General features: G+C 33.5%; 1 protein-coding gene across 1 annotated transcript in view; it reads right to left on the minus strand.

The window, feature by feature from the left end:
* LOC145246050 (atrial natriuretic peptide receptor 1-like) overlaps nt 1-24,244 on the minus strand; it is a 1,007,513-nt gene that overhangs the window by 685,367 nt on the left and 297,902 nt on the right. The window contains exon 3 of the mRNA XM_080107893.1: nt 7,933-8,128. Within this exon, the coding sequence (XP_079964019.1) occupies nt 7,933-8,128 (196 nt within the window). The remainder of the gene's footprint in view (nt 1-7,932; nt 8,129-24,244) is intronic.

Here is a 24,244-nt window from a genome sequence, read left to right on the forward strand (position 1 = left end):
ACATTGCTGTCTACTCTGAATTCGCCTGCTCGCCCCAGTGAAATCCGCCAAAAATTATATATATATATATATATATATATATATATATATATTTATATATAATTGCGTAAAAAATTAAAAAAAAAGAAACATAAAACATTTTTTTAGTTTTTAGCGTCTCAAATTTTTAAAACGATTGTTTTAATTGTATTTTCATTACAGGTTGGAATACTTCTCAAACAAAACACACAAAAACAAATATGTTTTCTAATGAAAAAAAAAGCTAAAAAATATACCTAATAAATTTACATATTTAAAAAACATATTTGGTATATTTTTGCGACCTACCTCACCGTTGTTTACTTGCTAAATCGAAATCTACTTATTTTGGCTAATACGTTTAAATGATATTTAATGATAATAGAAAAGGAAGACTTACGAGTGGGTAATCACTTTCTTATATAAATTAAACATATAATGATCACCGACTTCAGTAAACGAAACATGTAAGTGTTAACATTTTTTCAAGTTTGGTGGGTGGAGTAAAGAGCAAATAGACTGAACGGGGTGGGGTAGGGTAATAAGTTCCAAACATTTTAAAAATACGTAAAACCACTCCAAAACGTGTGTGCGTGGGAGGCCATTTATTTTGAAAAGATTTGCTATGAACCATTAAAAATATTACTTAATCAATTGCTTATTATTTCCTGATATTTTTAAGGCTGTTAACACACACCAACACAGGCACTTACACACACACTAGGATACTCCTGTACAACACACACTCCCTCCTTGTATTTTTTCGTATTTTTCAATTTGTTCCAACGGATTACACTCCTTATATAAAAGGGTTTTCATTTAATCTTAATGCAATGATGTTTAGGCCTTTTTACCCAATGCATTCTGCATGGTTTTCACTGGTCGCCGCGTTCGTTTACGCACGTGCATGCTTTTAATCTTTTTGCGCTAAACATTAATTCTGTATACTCACACTTTTAAACATTTTTAATTCTGTATACTCTTCTATCTCTAGCTATTACATATACTGACTCAACGGGTCACGGGTGGTCTCGTATAATTATAAAACTCTGTGGAGCGTCCGACCATTCTTACTTGCATCTTGTCTATCAAAACATTTTTGTTCTGAAAACCAGTATATATTTGATAAAATCCACGCCTCTTTCCACAGTCCAATCATATCGAGTAAAAATAAACTTTAGTCTGTGCTTAACTTTTCGACATAGTTTATATCATGAAACCACGTTTTTGTTTCCATTCCAGCTGATGACACTCAAATCATTATTTTTTTTACCTTTGAAATCATAATTATATCTCATAATGTGAGATACTTGACTCTATATTACTAAATACTAACACCTGTGTAAATTAAAACGACATTTAATCGTATTTTATTACTACTAGTAAATGCGAAATTGATACACTTGTCGCACTAACTGTAAAGTCCAAAAAACAAGTTTATTGAGTTTCACTGAATAGATGTACGCTTTTTTACATATAGATACTGGTAATTTATATTCGATATCAATCGCCAGATTAACCGGTTTTAAAAGTGTTTTTTTAAGGGACATTTCACTAATTAAGTCTTTTATTGTTTTAAAACCAATGCTTATTACGATTTTAATATACTAAAGTGTCCCATTTCACATTATTGTAATATTTCATAGACTTGCTGCACATGGTATCCTCGCTTCTAGACTCCTAACTCAAAACGAGTCACCAAACTGATTGGTCCCGTAATAGCAACCAGACTCAAAACTTTGCCACATTTTTCAAATGTCACATCTCTCTACCTGTTTTATACGTGGTTTAATGAAATGCGCTCCGATAAACTAAAAGCTCTTACCATTCCATGACGAAGATACCCTAAACAAAACCGATTAGTACTAAAATACCTCGGTTAAACTATAGTTCCCTAGATGCAGGAAAACCTTCTACCCAGACAGATTCTAACCTCGAATAGCTAGACTTTGGGATTCTCTCGCGGATACCTGCTTTCCTGACTGTACTGATATGCAGAAGATAACGTATAATGTAAATAGGCATCTCGCTCCCCAACTTCTTACATAATATTTTTGTAAATTTGGTTTAAAATAGTAGTCCATTACGCCAAAATGGCACAGTGCATTGTTTGGGGTGCAAATCACCAGAAAATCTGTTTAGCATTAATGCACAAAAGTTCTTTTTTTTTTCCAGAAAAACCGACTTAACTTAGATATATAAAAAAAACTGCATACTATTTCTTAATTACAAGTGAAAAAACAAGTGCACTTCACCTTTCTTTGCGGTCACATATAAAAGATAAACAATTTGTATCGAAAATTAATGAATAAATGAAAGATGTTTTGTGTGTCCAAAATGATTTTGTGAGTGAACTATTTGTAATTTTCAATTAATGTTTAATTGTAATCTTAATAGAAAAATTGCGATTCGATAGCGAGTCATCTTATCATGATTAACATGTTCACTGATGCCATTGTATGCACGAATATGAATCAATTGCGATTTAACTGGATATAAATCAATTTTATATATGTAAATCATTCCGACTTCGCCAACGTTTTGATAGATAACACGGAAATTACATTACAATATAACTGCGTTATTATATATCAAAACGCGATCAGATAACAAAAATGTATATATTATGAAGAAGTGTTCGCATTGTACGCATGTGGCAGCGATAAGCTCTGAACGTTAAAGTATCCTGTATCGATGAGTATCTTAAATAACAATAGAATAATGAAAACGAACAATACAAAAACATGTTTTTCGAAAACACGCATCAATAATTTGGTTAAATCGACCTTAAAGTATGTTTGTATATGCAGCTTGTAGATAATAAATGAAATAAGAGAAATTTTAATTTTGGAATAACTCATTTTATTTTCTTATACAGATAATACAACGATCAGATTGGAAGCGTTTGAGTTGTTCTTGTATAATTGTCCTTGCTAAATCGAATTCTGTATTTTAATATGCATACCAAACAAAGTGGCAGTATAAATCCAGAAAAAAAGATTTTAATTGTAAGAGCTTGTAGATAAAGACGCTCAATAGAGTTTCTAGAAGAAGTCTTGAGAAAAATAAGAGTTCCTTTCAGGATGAAGACGAAAAGTTCTGTGCAGGATTTTTTAAGAGATTCAGCATATTTGATGGCGTGATTCCGGTTCCTGATTGGTTTGTAGCAAAGCGTAGTTCCGTTTGATTGGTCAGTCCTTATTCCCCTGTTTATAGATGTATGGTCTTCCTTTGCCAAACTTTCGCAAAACAGTTGTTGAGCTACACATACCACCAATAGTTTCCCCTATCCTCTATCCCCGCCTAAATCTAAAGGTAAATTCTATGAACAAAGCTTCTGTCATAGAACTGTTCGTTTGTTGAACTATTACGCTGACCTGCTTTCCAGTCGAATACAATATGGTTCCCTTCAAATCAAATGAAAACAAGTTCTTGTTGAGGCACCTCCGAAATAATCCATTTCTACCTATATTCACTATTTACTATTAATACGGTATTGTCTCAGTGACTACCATTCACTCATGAATCCTTATTATTGAGCGGATTTCAGACCTTTAATAAATGGTGATTTTTTATAATCTCACTTTCAAACTTATACGAAAAACATTACAACACTAGCTACATATTCCGTTTTTGAATACGCTCCTTCGGCCTTCTGTTACGGTTTTCTCAATAAAAATATAAATACAACGCTTTATAAGAACTGTCCTTTAAACATTCATGCGATTTCTTACATCAAATCATAAATGAGTGTAAATCAATTCAACAATAAACGTCAACATAAACTGCTGGTGTGTATTGGCTTCCTACTCTGGCAAGAGGGGATACAAATACTGCAGTTGGCAAAATACAGCTTCACCCAAGGTGGCATCCTAATCGGATCAACTAAAACGTAATAGAAATAAAAATAGTAATATTTAATGTGTTTTTATAAGATATTATAGGGGCATATTTAACTCCTGAGAATATCTTATTGCCAACAACTAATGTACGGATAAATTTTGTGAACTTTAATGCATAATATCAGGAAGGTGTTACTATCAGACGGTATGAAAGTATAAGGAATTGTTTATTAAGTACACTATTCGATTTTATAGTATTGTTTTGACGAGAGAGTTGCATAAAAACAAGCAGCTATATGTTATTCATGCTTTCCAAGGAGACAAGCTAATTTTACATGACGTAAAGAACCCACAGATACATTTTAATAGATGTAAAAACCATTCTGAGATGTGATTTTTGTACCTTCCCGTTTTTTTTTATTCATACCACAATAACTTCTATAGAAAAGCAATTGATCAATCCACTATATTTTGTGAGAAGGGAAATACATATCGGGACTATACATACAGCAAGCTGTGAACAAAGAGTCTCAATTCAGAACTCCATTCTTACCATTATTTGAACAAGCTGTTATCAGAACATCAAAATCAACTTCTTTGATTACCGAAACTTTGTTACTACACCCGGTTGGCAGCTGATGAGCATACTGTTGCACACTTGCTATCGCGTGTTGCGTGTTAAATACTGATTGTTTTTCAATTAAACACATTGGTAATAATATATTCTTAGGATTTTTTGAGCCTAAAATATCTTTTATAAGAAACACGTAAATATTACTATTTTTATTTCTATTACGTTTCGGTTGATAGATCCCCGTTCTTCTTCAGTTGCATCATTCTTTTATGTACAACATGTTCTTACTGGGTCTATTTCCTATCGTAATTGTAGGGTTAGTTAATGGATCGGAAAATCGGGGTCCAATTTCTGATCTTATAAAACCAAAAACCCAGAATAAAGGGAAATTGGTGCCTCCATACTTAACGCTTAGTTTTATAAGGTTACTAGAAATGTAGCTCTCTTCTATATCTCGATGTAGAAGCACAATAAAAGGGACATTCAAGTCCTGATTGATTAAGCTTCTCACATTGATAAATTTCTTTATGTATTTGCGTAGATATTTTTACGTACTGAATTTGGTTGAAGTGCTAATTTGATTGGTTGAATCTCCTTATTATACAAACTAATGTCTGCTATTGACATAATTCTGAGAACCAAGAATCTGATTTACACTCTAGGTTCTTATTTATGTAAATGAAGTAAAATCCGGTTGAGTTATTTAAAGGGAAGAAATCAAGAGTAAGGGTACATTTATTTACAACTAGCGGGGGTACCCGGCGTTGCCCGAGTGTTTGTTTCCGGGACGGGGGGGAGTTTTAAAAAATGTTATGGTAGGTAAGTAGGAAGGATCAAACCCGGAGTTATGAGTAAAAGTAGGAAAATAAAGTGTGAAAAAAAACAAAAAAAAAAACATCTGCAACGTTAACAGTTCGGCCACCAAGAAAAGTCCATTCCAGTTGTTTAGGGGGGGGGGGAAAAACGACTACGGTAGGTCGGCGCGAACGTGAAAATATAATGTGAATTGTCCAGCACGCTAACCACTACGCCACAGAGCACTGCAGCTTAGTTTAGTGATTTTAAATAACTTCACATGAAAGGACTACGAAGCCAAACCGGTGTTCACTTCTCAACTGTTCCTTGTGAACGATCCCCAAACGGTGTTAAGTGGTGGCAGGGGGAGGAGGAATTTATTAGAGAGAAAATATTTTACCACTTCCATTGATCTTAACCGATTTTGGCCGTGACTTCTCAGCAGAACAAGTATAGAAATCTAAGATTATCGAGGAATTTGAGAAATAAAAAGCCTATAACACACCTCAGATATTGTTCTGCCGTTTGTGCATATTATATTTGCATGAAATATCTTGATTTTTAATCCTATTAAGGTCAAAATCCGACGGGAAAAAATGAGTTCATTTTATTTATATAGAGAAGAGATTACAAGAAACACTTTTACTAAAGACTGCCGGTTGGATTGCCCATGCTTATTTCTGTGTTCGATTAGAATGCCACCTTGGGTGAAGCTGTTTCTTGCCTACTGCAGAGAGTGTGTCCCATCTTGCCAGAGAAGAAATCATATACATAACAGCAGTTTATTTTGACGTTTATTGTTGAATTAATTTACTCTCATCTAGGATTTGATATAAGAGAAATCGCATGAATGTTTATTATTAAGTTCTTATAAAGCATTGCATCTATATTTTTACTGAAAAAACAAAAGACCGAAGGAGCATATTCAAAAACAGAAATATATATATATATATATATATATATATATATATATATATATATATATATATATATACTAGCAAAAGTACACGTCGTTGACTGGATTCAAAAACAGCCTACAGAATATGGACTCTTTTATGAAAGTATGATAGGTTATGAAAAAGAACGGTTGTAAAGAGATAGCCTCGAATTTGGGGGTATCAAAACCAAAGCAAAATATGATGAAAGTAAAAATAAAATAGATAAACCCCATAATTTATTATACCATACCTGTTCACACTGAAACACTTATCACAATATTCTGTGGATCTATATTAAAAGACCTTGTTAAACTTTGTGACATATTTCCATTCTATGGATGTCAGTCGCGAACGAACACCCCAAAATCTTATTATACCATATTTCTTCAAACTGAAACATAATTATCAAAGTATACTTACGCAGATAGATATGAAAAGTCTTTATTATAGTGTGTGCCTATTTCCATTCTATGGAGGCCAGGCGCGAACGCCGACACCACAATTTTATCATACCATCCCTATGTAAGTTAAAATACACTTATCAAAGTATTATATACATCTATATCAAAAACACTTGTAAACGTTTTTTTTTTAATTTTTAATGTCCATACTTTGTGGACCAGGCGCGTACGCAAACCCCACAATTTTAATGAATCATCATTATGTCAGATAAAACATAGCCATTCCTGTGTCTCGAGACATCTTCTATCATTATATGTGATCAGTTTTCTATAATAGTCAACGATATAGGAACCTATTCGTGACCAGACACACACACAGACGTCCAGCTTTATATTATATATATTGTGTAAAATGTTTTTTGTATAAGTTTTAAAGTGTGATTACAAAAAAAAAAAAATATCATCAGGGTCCGAAAGCCACTCGATGATAAAGCTTAATAAGTGTACAGTAGTTACCGAGACAGATGATATCAATAGTTAATGATGAAAGTGGGCAGAAATTAATTATTTCCGATTGCCTCTATGTTTACATTAGACTTGTAGACGATCATATTGTAGTCGACTGGATAGCAGGCCAGCGGAACAGTGTTCATCGATCGGGCAGTTCTATGAAAGAACCTGTGTTCATGGCATTTGCGTTTAGATGTAAACATGGTGTAAGTAACTGTTAATTGTATTTGTAGCTAGACGACTGTTTTCTGCGAAAGTTTGGTTGGTTGCTTTTTATATGTCCCGTCCTTGCTGTGATAGCCACAGACTAACAAATCGCCTGCTATTATATTTACAATCAAGAACTGAAAGAAAACCTGATGATGGGCATCAAGCGATTTATTCAGCTTGGTCTTAATTCTAAATCGGTGGCAATTAAAGGAGAAACACAAAGAGAGATGAAAAGATATAAGTAATTGGACAGCTGCCTCACTGTCGTTCTCCACCGATTGCTAGCGATTTAGAACAAAGACGAACATGAATAAATTATTTGCTGTCATGGATGAGATTTGATTTGTTAGTCCTTGAAATATATACAAGAACATATAAACGTTCAATTAGGAACACGCAGGGGGAGGTAAATACAAAAAATAAGTTACGGATAACTGTTTGGAACTTAAATATTTCTATAATGATTATGGCAAATTGTTCTGTATTCAACAGGGTTGAACATTCAACAGTATCACTTTAACTGTGTACAGAATTAACTGGTTTTACGGAAAAATCTTTATTAGCAGAGACTCATTCTCAAATAAATTTAACAGAATTAAAATACAATACTTGAATACTTTAAGAATTCAAATAAATTTACAAACCTCATCTTCGCCGTATGTAAAGTTTTGAGACTCGTTCTTGGCTCTATTGATTACCTCCCTTGAGAAGTTTTCATACTCGGGGCTGGTGGGTTTTCTCAATGATACCGTCATTAAGCTTTCGTATGCTTTTCTAGCCTTCTCGTTACGGGCCGCTGTGTCATTGGCCCTGTACCAGGGATACATGCTGGAGTTCTTGCTGGAAATAAAAGAATACAAAATAGATTAAGTTTCGAGATATTAAACGATATTAGGCGGAAAAAGCTACATTATACACAATTACATATATATATATATAAGTAGTTAGATCTTGGAATGTGACTATACTCTTATTCGTTTATCATATATATATATATATATATATATATATATATATATATGTGTGTGTGTGTATACACAACGACACACACACATTATATATATATATATATATATATATATATATATAAACGAATAAGAGTATAGTTACATTCCAAGAGTCAAATACTTATATATATGTAGTTGTGTATAATGCCGATTTTTTCGCCGAATATATATATATATATATATATATATGTGTGTGTGTGTGTGTGTGTGTGTGTGTGTATTACCATGGGAAAGGATTCCTACAAAATTGGAATTTTCATAGCCCAGCAAAAGAGAAGTTATTATCGTTCTTTCTACATGACTTATTGCACTATGCTATTTAAAAAAAATATATTTTAATTGATTTGTAGACTGTAAGACAAACTGTCACAAGTTTGGAAGAGATAAGAACTTTTACGAGTGTAGTATAAATCTATTGCATTTGATCTTGAAATAGCTTCATAACTATGTAAGATATAATAATAGTACCTATTTACTATGCCTCCCCCACGGGACAGAGTTAGACACCAGGGTCGTTTTTAACGTGGAGAAAAGGTACAAAAATAAAAAAAAATTGTCTCAGTCGTGAAGGATTGATCCTCCACCGAAAGAGAGCAAGAAATGGAAGTGCAACATCTAAAGAACCGATGGTATTTATTTGCTCCCCCACCGAGCAAATTAGGCACAAGGCCGATTTTTAATGTGAGGAGTGAAGGGGAAATGGGGACCAACTCCCCGGGGAGTAGGGGAGCTGGATAGTGACAATTGGTATGAAGGGTTGCCCCTACATTGACAAAGGTCTTATCTGTGGGGTCGCCCCCACATAGTGTCTTTGCTTGCAGTATCTGCCGGAACAGATGGTATTTATTTGCTCCCCCACCGAGCAAATTAGGCACAAGGCCGATTTTTAATGTGAGGAGTGAAGGGAGGGGGAAGGGATAAAGGGGACCAGCTCCCGAGAGGTGGGAAATGGGAGCTGGTTAATGGTCAGGCATGTGGGGGCAACCCCACATCTGGTCTTTGCTAGTTATAGCTAGTCATAGCTTGCAGCATCTGCCGGAACAGATGGTATTTATTTGCTCCCCCACCGAGCAAATTAGGCACAAGGCCGATTTTTAATGTGAGGAGTGAAGGGAGGGGGAAGGAGAAAAGGGGACCAGCTCCCGAGAGGTGGGAAATGGGAGCTGGTTAAAGGTCAGAAATGTGGGGTCGCCCCCACATCTGGTCTTTGCTAGTCATAGCTTGCAGTATCTGCCGGAACAGATACTACACTTTGATCTTGACCAAATCCGAAAAATTAGTTCCCATAAGTGTCGTCGCCAAACAGCGTTGCATTATTGGCTTTTATCTGGCAAAAAAGTTGCATGGCGTATAAGAATATATTTCGAATAAGGTGAATATTAGCTCGTACGGATTGTAACTGTATTTTTATAATTCTGTGTATTCCCTGTGTCTATGATCATGATAGTTTTCGAATTCGATATCTGCATAATGCGTGTTGTCAATCACTTTGTTCAGTTCTTGATGCGTGTTTTCAGTAGAATATGTGTTAAAAGTATCTGTTATATCTTTAGCTCATTGGCTTCTCTGAAGACAGTTATTTTCACTCATGCAAATATATACTTCCCCAGCCACCCACTACACCGTAACTGTTCTTAATATGTTAATATTTTCATATAAGTTACTTTTTGCTTAACTTTTTTTTCTCAGTCAAGGAAAACTTCAATATTATTATTTAAAAAAAAGTACGTCACTCTTAAAACCAGTTGTACAAGACTGGAGTAGAGTTAGGTGGATCGCATGAACATATTTCTATAACGATAAAAGAAAACGAGGTCTTATTTTATTTCTTCTTCGGCAAATTTATCTCAACTATTTGCATGTTGTTTAGCAAGCCAATGACATCATACCTTACACAGAAATAATATTCTCAAGAACAACGACATTACACAATTTCTTGATATTTCTAGCAACTTCCCATGTATAAGGTTGCAAAACTTGAAAGCAATGTATACTCCCTTAAATACGTTCCCGTCAACAAAAACAGCTATAATTTTGATTCACATTTAATAAACCATAATCTTTTCTAACGCTGCGATATTTTTTTTACGTTTCTTGGATCATTTAATGCTCTTTCTAATTAATTCAAGAAAACGTATAGTAAAGCCATTTGGTCCATTTGATATACCACGAAATAAACCCCGTTTTTCCCTGGTAGTTTAATTTCGTAACCATCTTTATATAAAGTTAGGATAATTTGAATATGATATAGATTATCACATGAACAATAGAAACTTGTCTAAAACTCCTCTGGCCGAGGTCTCCTTTCCCCATCTCAACTCTAAATGCATAACCTCCAGCTTTTTCCTCTCGTCGTAATTTGTTATTTCTCCGACCGACGCTACCTGACAACCATATCGCATACTCTAATTGTGTTTACCGTAACTACCTACAATATACGAACTTAAATTACGGCCAGTACTGTTGCCACAAATTAAAAGAAAGTAAAAATAACTTGACAAGGTCACGGCGTGTCGTCAATACTTCCAAGTAAAAGAATATATTCACGTAAAGTATCCGAGTTGCCTTGCTATGTACGAGTAATAATACAATGAGCTACCATCAAAGCTGGTATTCCTAGCTATAGGTTTGTTGCTTATACCCTGACGTCAGTTATGTGGCTCTAACCAGCCAATCATATTCTTGTAAGAAATAATAATGTGAATGCAAACGTGTCCCTTACATCAGTGTTATATAATCTCCAAATTGGAATACAAAGTAAGTGAAAGTCTTGATAAGTTTGTAGTCGTATGGTTATTTTATTTGTTCTGTTTTTCGCAATATCAACCCTTTCCAGATCGACCATACTTATTTCGTTTAAGATTTTATGCATCAAGTTCTTTATATCTTTGTCCACGATAAGTTTTTCGTAGAAGAAAATTGTTTTTGTTTTTGACTTTGTAGAGTTTAGCAAAGGGAAAGGAAAAAGCAATACAAATATTAATGTTTGATGGATTTATGCAAGGAAGGCAGTGTTTCCAGATAATAGCTTGTCACGGCATAGCGTATACAGTTGTTGTCTAGTCTGTGTAAGAAAGCGGACAAGCTAATAACATAAATCTATGTAAAAATACAATCTTTATTTTGGCTTCGTTAAAACAACGAAATTGAAAATAAACACTTGCAACGATTCGCGTAGTTTTTTTCATTGTGTCTCCAAACCAATTCGATTCCTACGAAGCCAAAGCCATAAAAAGGCAAGACATTAAACAGTGGCCATATCTCCTAGAATTCAGCGCCGAATGATGGGCAGTAGTTATGACATTTCCTTATTTATTTGTCCTTTCCTTGCGCGTTTGCAAGTCTCATTTCGCCCATTCGAAATCTCGCCTGAATTAAGATTTAAATAAAAAATAAGAACGCACGAACATAAAAAACATATTTCCTTAACTAATCTATTTGAAGCGTGTTAGTATTTTAAAAAAAAACTGTTCATATATATATATATATACACTAGTATTTACCCTCTCCTTTCGCAGGGTTTGTAAAGAAGCTGTATATGTCAAGTTCTATCTCTATCTACCTTATATAGATTTAGAGCTAAGAGAAAGTAAAATATCAGACCAGTGCAAAAGTTTCTGCCAATTTGTATGAACCATTGTAGTTTATATTTTTTTTATAATTTATGCCCATTGTTACTACGTAAATCTATCATCAAGATTAATTCATAACTTTTCCTTTCAAATTATTACAGCATCAAAGACTAAGCTTGTTTCTTTCAACAATTACAAGAAGCCTTCTCAATCACGAATAGCTATGGCTTAAGATACATTACTTGGAAGTACTTCGCTCAAACTCTTAGGCTTTACGTTCACAGGGAACATGTGTTGAAACAAATTTATCGACAGCATTGCCAAGGGTGCTGCGAAGAAGGTGGGCTCTCTTTACCATGCTAGAAAGTTACTTACACCTGAAAGTATCCTGTATCTCGACAAGGTAATCATTCGCCCATGTTCTGCATCTGCTTCTAACTTCTTACTCCTGGACAGTGTTCAAAAGAGAGTCGCTAACCTGATAGGTCCTGAACTGTCATCTAAGCTTCAACCTCTGTCCCATCGACAAAATGTTGCATCTTTCTTCCTGGTCTAGAATTATTTTAATGGTGGATGCTCCGACGAACTACAAGTCCTTGTACCCTCTCGACGTAAATACCCCTGACAAACCCGACAAGCAGCAAAGTTCCACGTCCACACAGAGATCCCTAGAGGCAAGAAAGTCTTCTATTCTAATAGTTTATTTTCCATAACTGCTAGACTTGGAACTCCCTTTCGGGTTCTACATGTCAGCTGGGCTGACATGTAGACGTTCAAGTGTAATGTAACAAACATCTAGCTGCTCAACTCCCTACATAGTATCTTTGCAGCTTATGTCCCCGATAGTAGCCCATTAGATCAAAGTGGCGCTGAACCTTGTTTGAGGGAAACTAATAATATAAAAAAAATATCGCAAATTTTGACTTCGCAAAAGACCTTCTATAATCAACACTTGACATCACATATCTAATAAACAATCCCCGAGGAGAACATGGTTGAGAAATCTTCCCTCATCTTACATATAGTTCTGATTTAGGCCACTACGTGTATTACTCATTTCGAGATTTACAAAACCATTTAAATGGCCTAAAAGAGGAGACTAAACATGAGATTAATATTTCACATCAAAACCTAAACAATTTTACAAGCGATGCATTTATAAGCTCTTTGACAGATAGAATACAGTTCGAGAGAGCAATAGTAGTTAGTGTTAGCATAAAAGATTTCAAAGGCAGACAATTTCTCACTTTCAAGATGTAAAATTTTAAACGGTAAAACCCTTGGCACCGATCTGAGAGGTAGTAAGAGAAGACACTGGCATACGAACAAAATACTAGACTAGAACAATTTGGGTTAAGACAGTAAGTTAAATATTTAAGCAACATATGTTCTTATTTATTTATTTATTTACAACTATAAAAGATAAAGATAATAGTCCGCAATAAATAAATAAAAATATACAAATTGCTCATCTCATAAGAATTCCAATAATTAAACAACAAACATTCGTTTTGTTCTTATACTGAATACTTTTTATGTCGACTTATTTAAAACTTACGTGAGATACGAAACGTCGAGGTTGGGCATCTTGGAGATGAGAAAGTGAATGTCAAACAAGTACATGTATCGTTTTGCGTAAAAACAGATAATTACCAAACTTTATCATAGTATACAAAAATATTCATGTTTCAGTGTTTATGTTTTTGTTAATTGTTAAACTTCAGTCGATTCACCCCAAAACAAAGGATTACTGTCATAGCATCTCCCCTCCATTATAATACCCCTCCCTACTCCATCCTACTCTTCCCTCTGCCCATATCCTTCTCCCCCTCACCCTCTCCAAAAAAAAAGTGTATCCACGGGCACTACACCAAATGGTCGAAGAGTCAAGGAGGATGAAAAAACGGAAAAGTGAAAGCACCCTGGATAAGTGCGGAGAGAACTGGGACATTGGGAAGGCTTATTTCCATCCTAATTCCAGTGAAGGATAATGGTCATTGTCAGTGAGTAATTGCAACATGGTGTTTGTTTTCGTTACATTTTTTGTGGGGCCAGAAACAAGGAAGCGTGAAAAAATGTCCAACACTAATGGTCAGAGAAAATAAAATAAGAGATTATGAAATATTTATACATCTAATTAAATCTACAGTGGAGAGGTCAGATTTTTCTGCGGGTAGGGAAGATCTAATAAATAAATTTTATGTGTGCATTATATTAATTACATTTATTTGTTAATTTTAAATAAAACATAGAATAAAGCATTACGGACACTGGTTATTGGAGGACAGTGCGGGACTAACAAAGTTTGTATTTCACTTATCCAAACAAGAGAAAGCGAGAGATTAGTTGCATAAAACTAGATGTTGCAAGAAAACAATGTGAATTTTGTATTTAAAATTTCAAAAACTGTTTTGTCATTAGCGATTCAAAGATGTTTTGCTGAATAAACGTTCATTATTTTACTGTTTTACAATAAGTAAACGTCAATATGTTTGCTTTCACAAATAGCTGGGATATGATTATCACTTCCAGCCTGTAGGTGTTGTTGCTAGAATATTGTTGCGTGTCATATATCGTATGGATAAACTGACGTTCTATTGCATTCGTTTCTCCGATACCTTTACAAATTTTAATGCTGTCTAGAATGACATCGAAAACAAACAGAGGAAAAACGTTTACTTGCCAACACCCTTAAGTGAAAGTGTTTCTGTGTCGAACTGGGTTACCTCTTGGCACCCTGATGTATAAGAATATATCGGTAATCACTACTCCACCCTCATCTTCTTGCTGCACGAGATAAAATTAAATAACAAACAGCTCTGTCAATTTTCAGTCAGCAGACTTGAGATTTCACATAAATGGTATTGAGATTTTTAATCCATTTTCGGCCACAAATTTGGCTGTCAAGGGCTCAAAGTTAAACGATTTGACCTTTGAAAACTCAACCGAACTCCTTCGCCAATTTTAGGTTTAAACACTTGAAATTTAAGATGCAGGATCCTTGGAAATGGATCAAACTTTAAAATTCAATTTAAGCTCAAAACAATAATGGTTAAGGGGTAAGAATTGGGTCAAAGTTAAAAAGAATTTAATCTCTGCGGTCTCTACTAAATTACTGAGCCAGTTTTCAATCTAAACATTTGAGCATTTACATAAAGGGTATTCAGACATGCAGAAAGCTTTTTAATCAGTTTTTGGACGAGAATTTGGTTGCTAAGAGGTCAGAGTTGAAGTTGAAAGAGTTGACCTTTAGAGGCTCTAGAAAATTCCTCCGCCAAAATTTGCGTCTAAACACTTGGAATTGTAAATGTAAGTTTCCTGGACATAAGTCAAACTTTCTACACACGAATATAAGTTAGTATCTGAGTAATTATATATATATATATATATATATATATATATATATATATATATATATAATTACTCAGATACTAACTTATATTCGTGTGTAGAAAATTTTTTTAAAATATTCATTTTACATTTTAAAATAGGATATTAAAGATCTATTTTTCCTTTAGTTTAGTTGGAATATGGATTCTCCATTAGTAAATATTGTATTCTTTATTTATTAAAACTAGCCAGAGTGCCCGGCGTTGCCCGAATGTGTATAAGGGCAATGGTTGAGGAAAAGAAAAGCAAAACTGCAAGCGGAAAAAAAAAAGAAAATAGGCGTAGCAGGCAGACTCTAACCTGTAAAGCGCCAGAGGAAAAGGAGGCGAGAAAAAACAAAAAAGAAACCGTCATATCGATACGCCGATCGCAATTGTGAAGTCAGGGGCGGTCGAAATAACATCTTTTATGCGACGTCGTTGACGCGAGGTTTGAATAATTTGTAAAAATATCGACGAGAAAAGTAAACCCTCCTTATAAAAAGCAGCCAAGTTGACAGTAAAGGAATTAATGTTTTTGGCTAATTTTTTTATATTTGTTGGTCGGGAGATCGAGCTGTAAAAGGATACCATCTTTTTCACGGTCCATTGCCTATATCGAAAGTTTTTGTCAGACATACAAAACACACGCGCATATTTCCCTTATATATTATCTTCTATGTAAATCTCACCTGTCTGTGAGTGTATGTATGTATGTTTGCATGTCTTCCTAAAACTTTCGACAGAGGCAACTAATTTTTAGGAGATTGGTAGCATTTTGAAGCGCAACCATTTGGACGACAAATATAGAAAGATTGCCCCAAAACATTAATTCGTTCACCCTAAACTGGGCACTTTTCTACAGGGAGAGGCAGCAAAAATCGTTCCTTCAGGCGTGTTTGCACAAAAACGTTTTTCTTGAATTAATTTACATATAAAAAAAACGACCCAACTTTGTTCACACGATCATAGACCAGTCGTTATAGTGGCAGCGTCATTATATAAAAATTGAAAGTTCGAGCCGTGATATCAGATATATATATATATATATTTTTTTATTTTTAAAGTTTTAACATTAAAACAGGGTTATTTATGCCATTTTTTTACGTTCGTTTATTCTTTATTTTGCATCACGTTCGCTGCTTTTTTGTTTTTATTTTTTCGATTAAAAAAAGTTATCATATTTAAATGTGGTTATTACGTTCGGATATTCATTGTTTTCTATTTTGTTTTGATTTATCCCCACCACGCCCGAGTAACGCCGGTACACCCGATAGTCTATAATATAAATCTCACCTGTCTGTTTAAATGTATGTAGGTATGTGTATATTATTATGTCTCGCAAAACTTTCAACAGAGGCAACAGATTTTCACTCATTTTAAGGCTCGACCCTTTGCACGACAAATATTGAAGAATTGGCCAAAAACATTAATTCCTTTATCCTCAACTGAACACTTTTCTACAGGGAGGGGTCGCTTTTATCGCCGATATTTTCAAAAGTCATCTCCTCTTTTCGATTGTCTAATTTAAACCTACGTCACTTCCGGTTTGGCGATGGATGAAACAGCAAACATATTATGGTTTTTTTTTTTTTTACTTTCTTCTCCTTCGAAGACGGGCTGTTAGCCTATTACTACTTTTTTTTTTACTCCCAATCTTCTTTTCTTTTTTTTTTTTGTTTGCTGAACCAACACCCTTACACACACCTCCACCTTTTTCCGCCTTCACGTCACGGGTTAAAGCCTGCGTGCCTACTACAACTTTTTTTTGCTCAACACACACCTACAACCACCCGGGCAGCGCTGGGCACCCATTTTAGTTGATAATGTAAGCGAAAAGAAAATCACAACGAATATTGATTTGTAGTTTATGATACGAAAATAATAATCTGGAAGAGTTTATTATTGTCACCCCTAGTTTTCTTCGTGTGCATTGTATATTGGTTGTTGGGAGTGTTTATATTAGGGCCAACTCGCGGTATTTCTTTTATTTCTTAAAGTACGATAGGTTCTGAATAATCTAATGGCCATCGGCCGTTTAAACATTGTGATTGGTTTTCGTACGAGTGATGTGCTTATTTTATAATGCGTATGAACTGAAATTGATTTTGTTCTCCTGCATGCATTGAAAGCCAACGAGAGTTCAAGTCAGCCATTGGTAATAAATTTATGCAATGCATGCCTACTGAAAAAAAGCAATATTTCTATTTATTATGCGTATTTACAGTTAAAGGTTTTATCAAACACCTGCATAGCAAATCATTACATAAAGAACATAAGATAAAGAAAATCAGATTTTGTTTCTTGTTAAAGGAAACTGTACAGATAGACGAAGGCTATTATGCACAAAATGCAGAATAATTCCTAATGTATATTAGACTAGCTTGAATATATGCACATAATAGATTTTTTGTAGAAGAGATGGAAAACTTCTCTGTATGGCAGAAATATATTTTTATACAGATACTTCATTTGCAGTTGATAAACACACATACATATATACATACACATAAATATATATATATATATACATATATATATATATACATTCAAATACATGCATATACATACACACATTAACAGGTAGATATATACATGGGTATATATATATATATGAACAAATGATTAATAAAACATGTTAAAAGACATCTTGAAAAAGAATTAAAAACATATTTGATTTTAAAAAAGGAAGCACAAGATAAGTGGATAGTCCTTAATCCGCGGAGTTTCGAAGAAATACTCTCCTTCTCATCAGAGGGCAGGAGTTAGCAAAATGCAGGATCGGATTTTGCATATAAAAGTATTTAATGAAACTACAAGTCAGTCACAGATCTTACTTGGTTAAAAAAGGGTGAGGTAAGGGGAACAGGAGGCAAAAGAAAAATGATAAAAAGATTTCACATGAATGGATAGTCCGGTGAAGGGTAAAAATCCAAAAATGGTAAATCTAAAACGGTCGAATTTAAAATTTCAATCCAATGGGTAAATTCCAAATGGTCCAAATGGTTCATATTATAAGCTCTATTTCCTTTTCGGTTTTATTGAGCTTTTACATCTGGATGAGTTTATTTACTTGTAAATATTCACTCTTTAATATTTATAATATATTTTAAGTTTACCATTTTGATTACCTTGGTAAACTTATTGTAATTTTTATTTTATTATATATATTATATATATATATATATATATATATATACATATATATATATACACATACATACATATATATATAGTAAGTTATGATATGGCGATTAAGCTACACAGCATATTCCGTGTTTCATTCGCGTGAGAATTCCTCAGGCTTATGATGAATTCTCATGAGGATAAACCGCGGAATATTCTCTGTAGCCTAATTGCTATATGTATTTTCATAACTTACTGCCTAGCTATATCTATGAGCACTGATGAAGTAAATACTGAAAATGTACGCATAAAATTATATTTTCGTATGTTAATTATTGTGATTAAATGATGTAATCACTCCCTATATATATATATATATATATATATATATATATATATATATATATATATATATATAAAATGGCTCTTTCAGTTTTTGACAAACAATAGATATCCACCGTAGGAGTGCCTGCGCGTTAAATTTTTGTTGTAGGAGGTGCGCTATCTCTAACCACATCTCTCCTAAATCGACATTGTTAAAGGCAAATGAAGTGTATGTTCAGAAGGACTTGAAACAAATGCCGAGATAAGTGGAGAGCACAAACAGCGCTTAGAATTCCCAAATTGTCACCCATCTGGTACTTACTATGCTCAACGTTGCTTAACTTCGGTGATCTGACTAGAACCGGTGTATCAACGTGATTATGTTGTACACACATTATATATATATATATATATATATATATATATATATATATATACATATATATATATGTGTGTGCGTGTGAATGAAGATTAACAGGTATGACACTACTTACCACACATTAAATCCATTTAAATGCCTACTAGTACTTTCCTAGATTGTTTGTACATGTTTTAAGCTAGCATTAGAATACTTTAGTTTACACGAACAAATAAAAAATGGCACAGTATTTGCAGCTTTAAGCCATGCTTGCAGTGGTATTAAGAGCATGAACTGGATATTCCGCCAGTCAATATTAATTTTTCCACTGAAGTCTTGTAAGACCAAGATATCACTAAAAATTCATAGTTAACAAAGTTAACAGATCAATTAGAGTGAAGAAAATTGGTGTTATTTTAACTTCTTTATACGCTCCATTTTCAAGATTAAACAAAACTACTTCATCGGTTTAACAGGTAAAGTAGAAATTGTATAGAATATGCGAATATCAATTTACAATTATTGAGTTTCCTTTAAACTGGTTTACATATAATTATAACCACGAAGAGAATTGTTATCCCAGGGGAAGTATAAATATGCGAGTATCTTAGACGTACGAACAAAGAATAAGGAGAACTAAACATATACACCATCATCTTCAGGAGATGATGATTGTATGTTTAAATTGGTAACTTCAGTAACCAAGTATAGAATGAGTGCACACATATTTGAAATAGCATAATCAATTAGTCTGAGATAGAAAAGTAAACGTAATTAAATTAGGTATTCTCTTGTACCTCTCACCGCACGGATTGATTTACTCTCTAATATTTCTTATGGTTTCTGCGGCCATATAGAGAATAATTAATCTTTTTTCTTTCTAGCTAATTTATCTTGTGTACCCATTTAGTATTTCAATTAGATAACAAAATAATACGTATAGTGTGGCAATGTCCATGGGGATAATAATGAAATAAAGAGATTTATCGTTTTACTATATGGGAGAGGATATATCACAGTTTTAAGATTTTCAGATGAAATTGAAGTGTAAAAAATAAGTCCTATTTTTTATGAACTAACGTATTACGAGTCCACGACTAGAACGAGAATATACAGCACAATAACGTTGACACACCGGTTTTCGCCAGATCACCAATGTTAAGCAACGTTGAGCCTAGCCAGTATCAGATGGGTGACCATTTGGGAAGTCGAGGCACTGTGTGTACCGCGAGGTAAAATACCAATTTGAGAAACTGGCGCAGTCTATCCTTCTCTAGAGGGTAGATGAGACTCTCAAACCAGAATAGGCACCCCATCTAGTGATGGCGCCACGATAATAAATAATCATGATAGTCCTTGTGAAGCATCAAGTATTCAGTTACCGACAAGATGTGAATTACACTACAAACTCGCGTAGTGAGTTCAATCTCAGTTAAGGCCGCGCCGGGTGGATGGAAGACTAGAACGCTGGTAACCGCAATTGATATTTTAGAACCAGAGGAGGAGATTATTAATAGAGATAGCATGTGTATAGAAATACTATTCATCGAAACGGTAATGAAGAAAATAGAGAAAAACGTTATGGAATCGAATTAGAAAGAGAAGTATTGTATAAAATACAAAGTACATAAAACATCACACACACAATGTACGACAATTCGTCTACTTTTTCATTCATTTAGTAATCTGATCGTTATGGTCCATATAGAGCGTAATCAAGCATGGAGGATCGTATAATATAACAGATTTTAGAGTGTCGACTCTTTCATTTAGTTTGGTTAAACTAGTTACACGGTTGAATGATACGTGCCACCAAAAAGATTGGACATTAACTGCTAAAATCCTTAATGTTTAGAGCACGCAAATATATGTCTACATATATGAATATACATATATATGTGTTTCAAAGAACTGACTTCGCTAAAGTGAACATTTTTTTGTTATAAAGTAGGAGAATAAAGGAATAGAAATAAAATCAAAGAGCAAAATGCATTCAATTCTAAAATTAATTTTGATATGGTCTGTTAACTCTTTTTGACTGAGTTTTCTACTAAGACAACTCAAACCTGAGGTCATAGATCTCCGTAGAGAACTGATCAATCCAGTCTGTCGATAATGCAATGTAAAATTATACAAAGTATTATATTATCATTTAATCTCAAGCTCTGGTTTTAAGGTAGACTCATGATCATTCAAACTATATTATCTTATCTACGCCATATCATTTTCTAATGACCGTAAAATATAGTGCTTGTACATTTGCTTCTGTACACATATATAACATATATTGAGAAGGAAATCAGCGACTTTACAATAAAGATTCTCTGGTGTGTTTTTGTACGTTCTTATGATGATCAGAAATAAAAATTCTCATTGTAATGAAAAATAAATTGCTGGCGTATTTTTTTGTTACTTCCTAATAATATATATATATATATATATATATATATATATATATATATATATATATATATTGATAAAACTTACCGGAATATATTCAAATGTGATGGCAATTCAAAAGCAATAAAAAAAATCATACATATCTCCATCAATAGTTCATCCTTATTTCTAGAAATAATATATCTGCATAACATGCATTTTATATATTCTTTTAAAATATATTTCTTTTGATCAATTATCCTGACGCAACAAAGAGGCGCCTAGTTGATATAAGTGTTTTGTTATGTATATATATATATATATATATATATATATATATATATATATACACGTGTGTGTGTGTATGTATGTATGTATGTATGTATAAGTGTGTGTGGGCCATCAGTGTTTATGTTTACACGTTTATTTTTTAAGTTGTGTATTGGATCTTCATGCAATTCCAACAAAAGACAACGAATGTAGTCATGTAATGAGTTTCACTTTTTCATTCATTAGGAGATCTTCAACTACAAACGTTATCATCGACATATTTTTCTTGTAGCAGGACATGGATAGCAAACAAGATGAATAAAAAAAACGAAATATGTAATCAAGAAGAGAGATACATCGTCAACATCAGGAAACCATGCATTTTTTGTGTGTATTCTCTAACGATAAATTAGTCGATAACACTCGAATGTATAGCCTTAACGAACTTACGCCAGATACACAAGGGAAAAAATGTAAAGTATCTTGATACGCAGATATAAAGACATGCTTACGTATATACATATGTAAGGAGATAGATCGTTGGTAAGTGAATTTAAATACGTATAGATATACGTGGATATGTTGAAAATCTAGTTGACTGTTTGAATATATGGAATAATTTGGAATTTTAATAACTAAAACAGACTCTTCATACAGACGCACATACACACATTATATATATATATATATATATATATATATATATTATAGTGATGGACTCTTCCATCAATTTCGACGTATGAGCTCTCGCAACAACAACTAAGTTGTTTGGAAATCAACACAGACGATTTGTTTATAGTGGTGAAGATTTTGTGTAGAACCACCCACCTTTTTTGGTATTAGTGCGAACGTTTATCGGTGCAGATGGGTGTCTCAACCAGGACTAGGGTTGCATCATTCCCAGTTAATTAATGCGCCCCCAGATACCAACCTGAAAATTTCCAAGACTCGTCGCGGTACTTACAGTGCCTAGGCTTCCCAAATGATTACCCATCTTGTACTGGACAGGTACAATGTTGCTTAAATTCGCTTATTTGGCGAGAACCGGTGTGTTAACGTGACTGACCATATATATATATATATATATATATATATTCTCTGCACATAGCTGGTGTTGCCAAGTAAAGAACATATTGCCGGGTGAAAGGGTTTAGTTACATACCATTGAAAATACACCAAGTATCCTAAGTTCTTACGATTTTCCTGAAAGTTGACCCTATTTTTGTTTGTGGAAGCATTAATTGTAGCCATCTTTATCTATTAAATTCAAAGAGAAAAATAAAATCTCATAACTTGAAGGGAAATAACTCGTGGATTAAATAAAATCTTGCTTCTGTTTTTTAAACGCAACTAATGTTGGTTATACTAATAATTCAAAATAATGTAAATCAAATTAACATTACACTAAGTAAATCAACTTTATATAATATTTCTAAACGGAATACTTGAACAATTCTTGTATTCATTTGCATTAAAACCTTACAGCTTATTAATAACCAATTAGTGTATTATGTAGAATACTAATTCTTTTTGAATACATAGTATCTATAGAAATTATGCAGGAATATAAGTATATAAGATTTCGTTTTCATTAATAAAATCTATTTATGAAACACTGTACGTTTAACTAAATTCTGAATACGTATCTACATATATGTTTGTGTATAATAGACACACATATATGTATGTGTGTGTGTGTGTGTGTGTGTTTATATAGATACTCTCCTCCTAAGGTCTCTCTATATGGAGGTTTTGTCAGAACAACGTAGCATGAGTATACATTCTTTCTGCTCGTAAACCTTGATTAATGTTCAAAATAACATACTATTCGCAGACCACATGACAACCATACACTAGTTCATAAAAGGACTGTTGCTCATTTTCCAGATAATGTTGCTTATAGTAAAAGCACTAAGCTGAATACTCCACAAGACCAGATATTTTTATTTCCTGTAATCAGGTAAGACAGAGAAATGACAAGCAAAATGCATTCAAACAGATTCGTTACTGATTCCCTTAATGTACGCATGATTGCCTGAAGAAGTTTCTAGTTACTACATATTAGAAGGCCGAAACATGCTCATGACTGTAACAACACATTATTGTGTATGTAAAACAAATAAAAGGTATATATATATATATATATATATATAAAATAGAACTCAAAATTTAATTGTGAGTAATTATTTATTCAATTTAATTTCTTCGTATCAAATTTAGTTTCAAAGTCTATGTCTGTGCGATTTTACCTGGAAATTGTAAAGCTGACAAAAAAAAAAAAAATAATGCACACATAACTCACTCTGTTGCCGAGAATATATATTGCCAAGTCTATAATTATTAGTTTATTTTAAATTTAATTCACTCCAAACAAAGGGCATTGCCACTAATACGTAAAGAACCACTATGAATCAAGACCAATATTTTTAGGGCATACTTATGCATCGAGATGGTTGTTCACAATACATTTAAATTTGTGCATCTTAATAAATAGAGGTACGGTTAGCAGATCGTTGAAAGATCCTATGAGAATAGACAACCTTCCAATATCT

This window comes from Euprymna scolopes, chromosome 23, assembly GCF_053919585.1.
Source record: "Euprymna scolopes isolate OS-2025 chromosome 23, ASM5391958v1, whole genome shotgun sequence".
NCBI lineage: Eukaryota > Metazoa > Mollusca > Cephalopoda > Sepiida > Sepiolidae > Euprymna > Euprymna scolopes.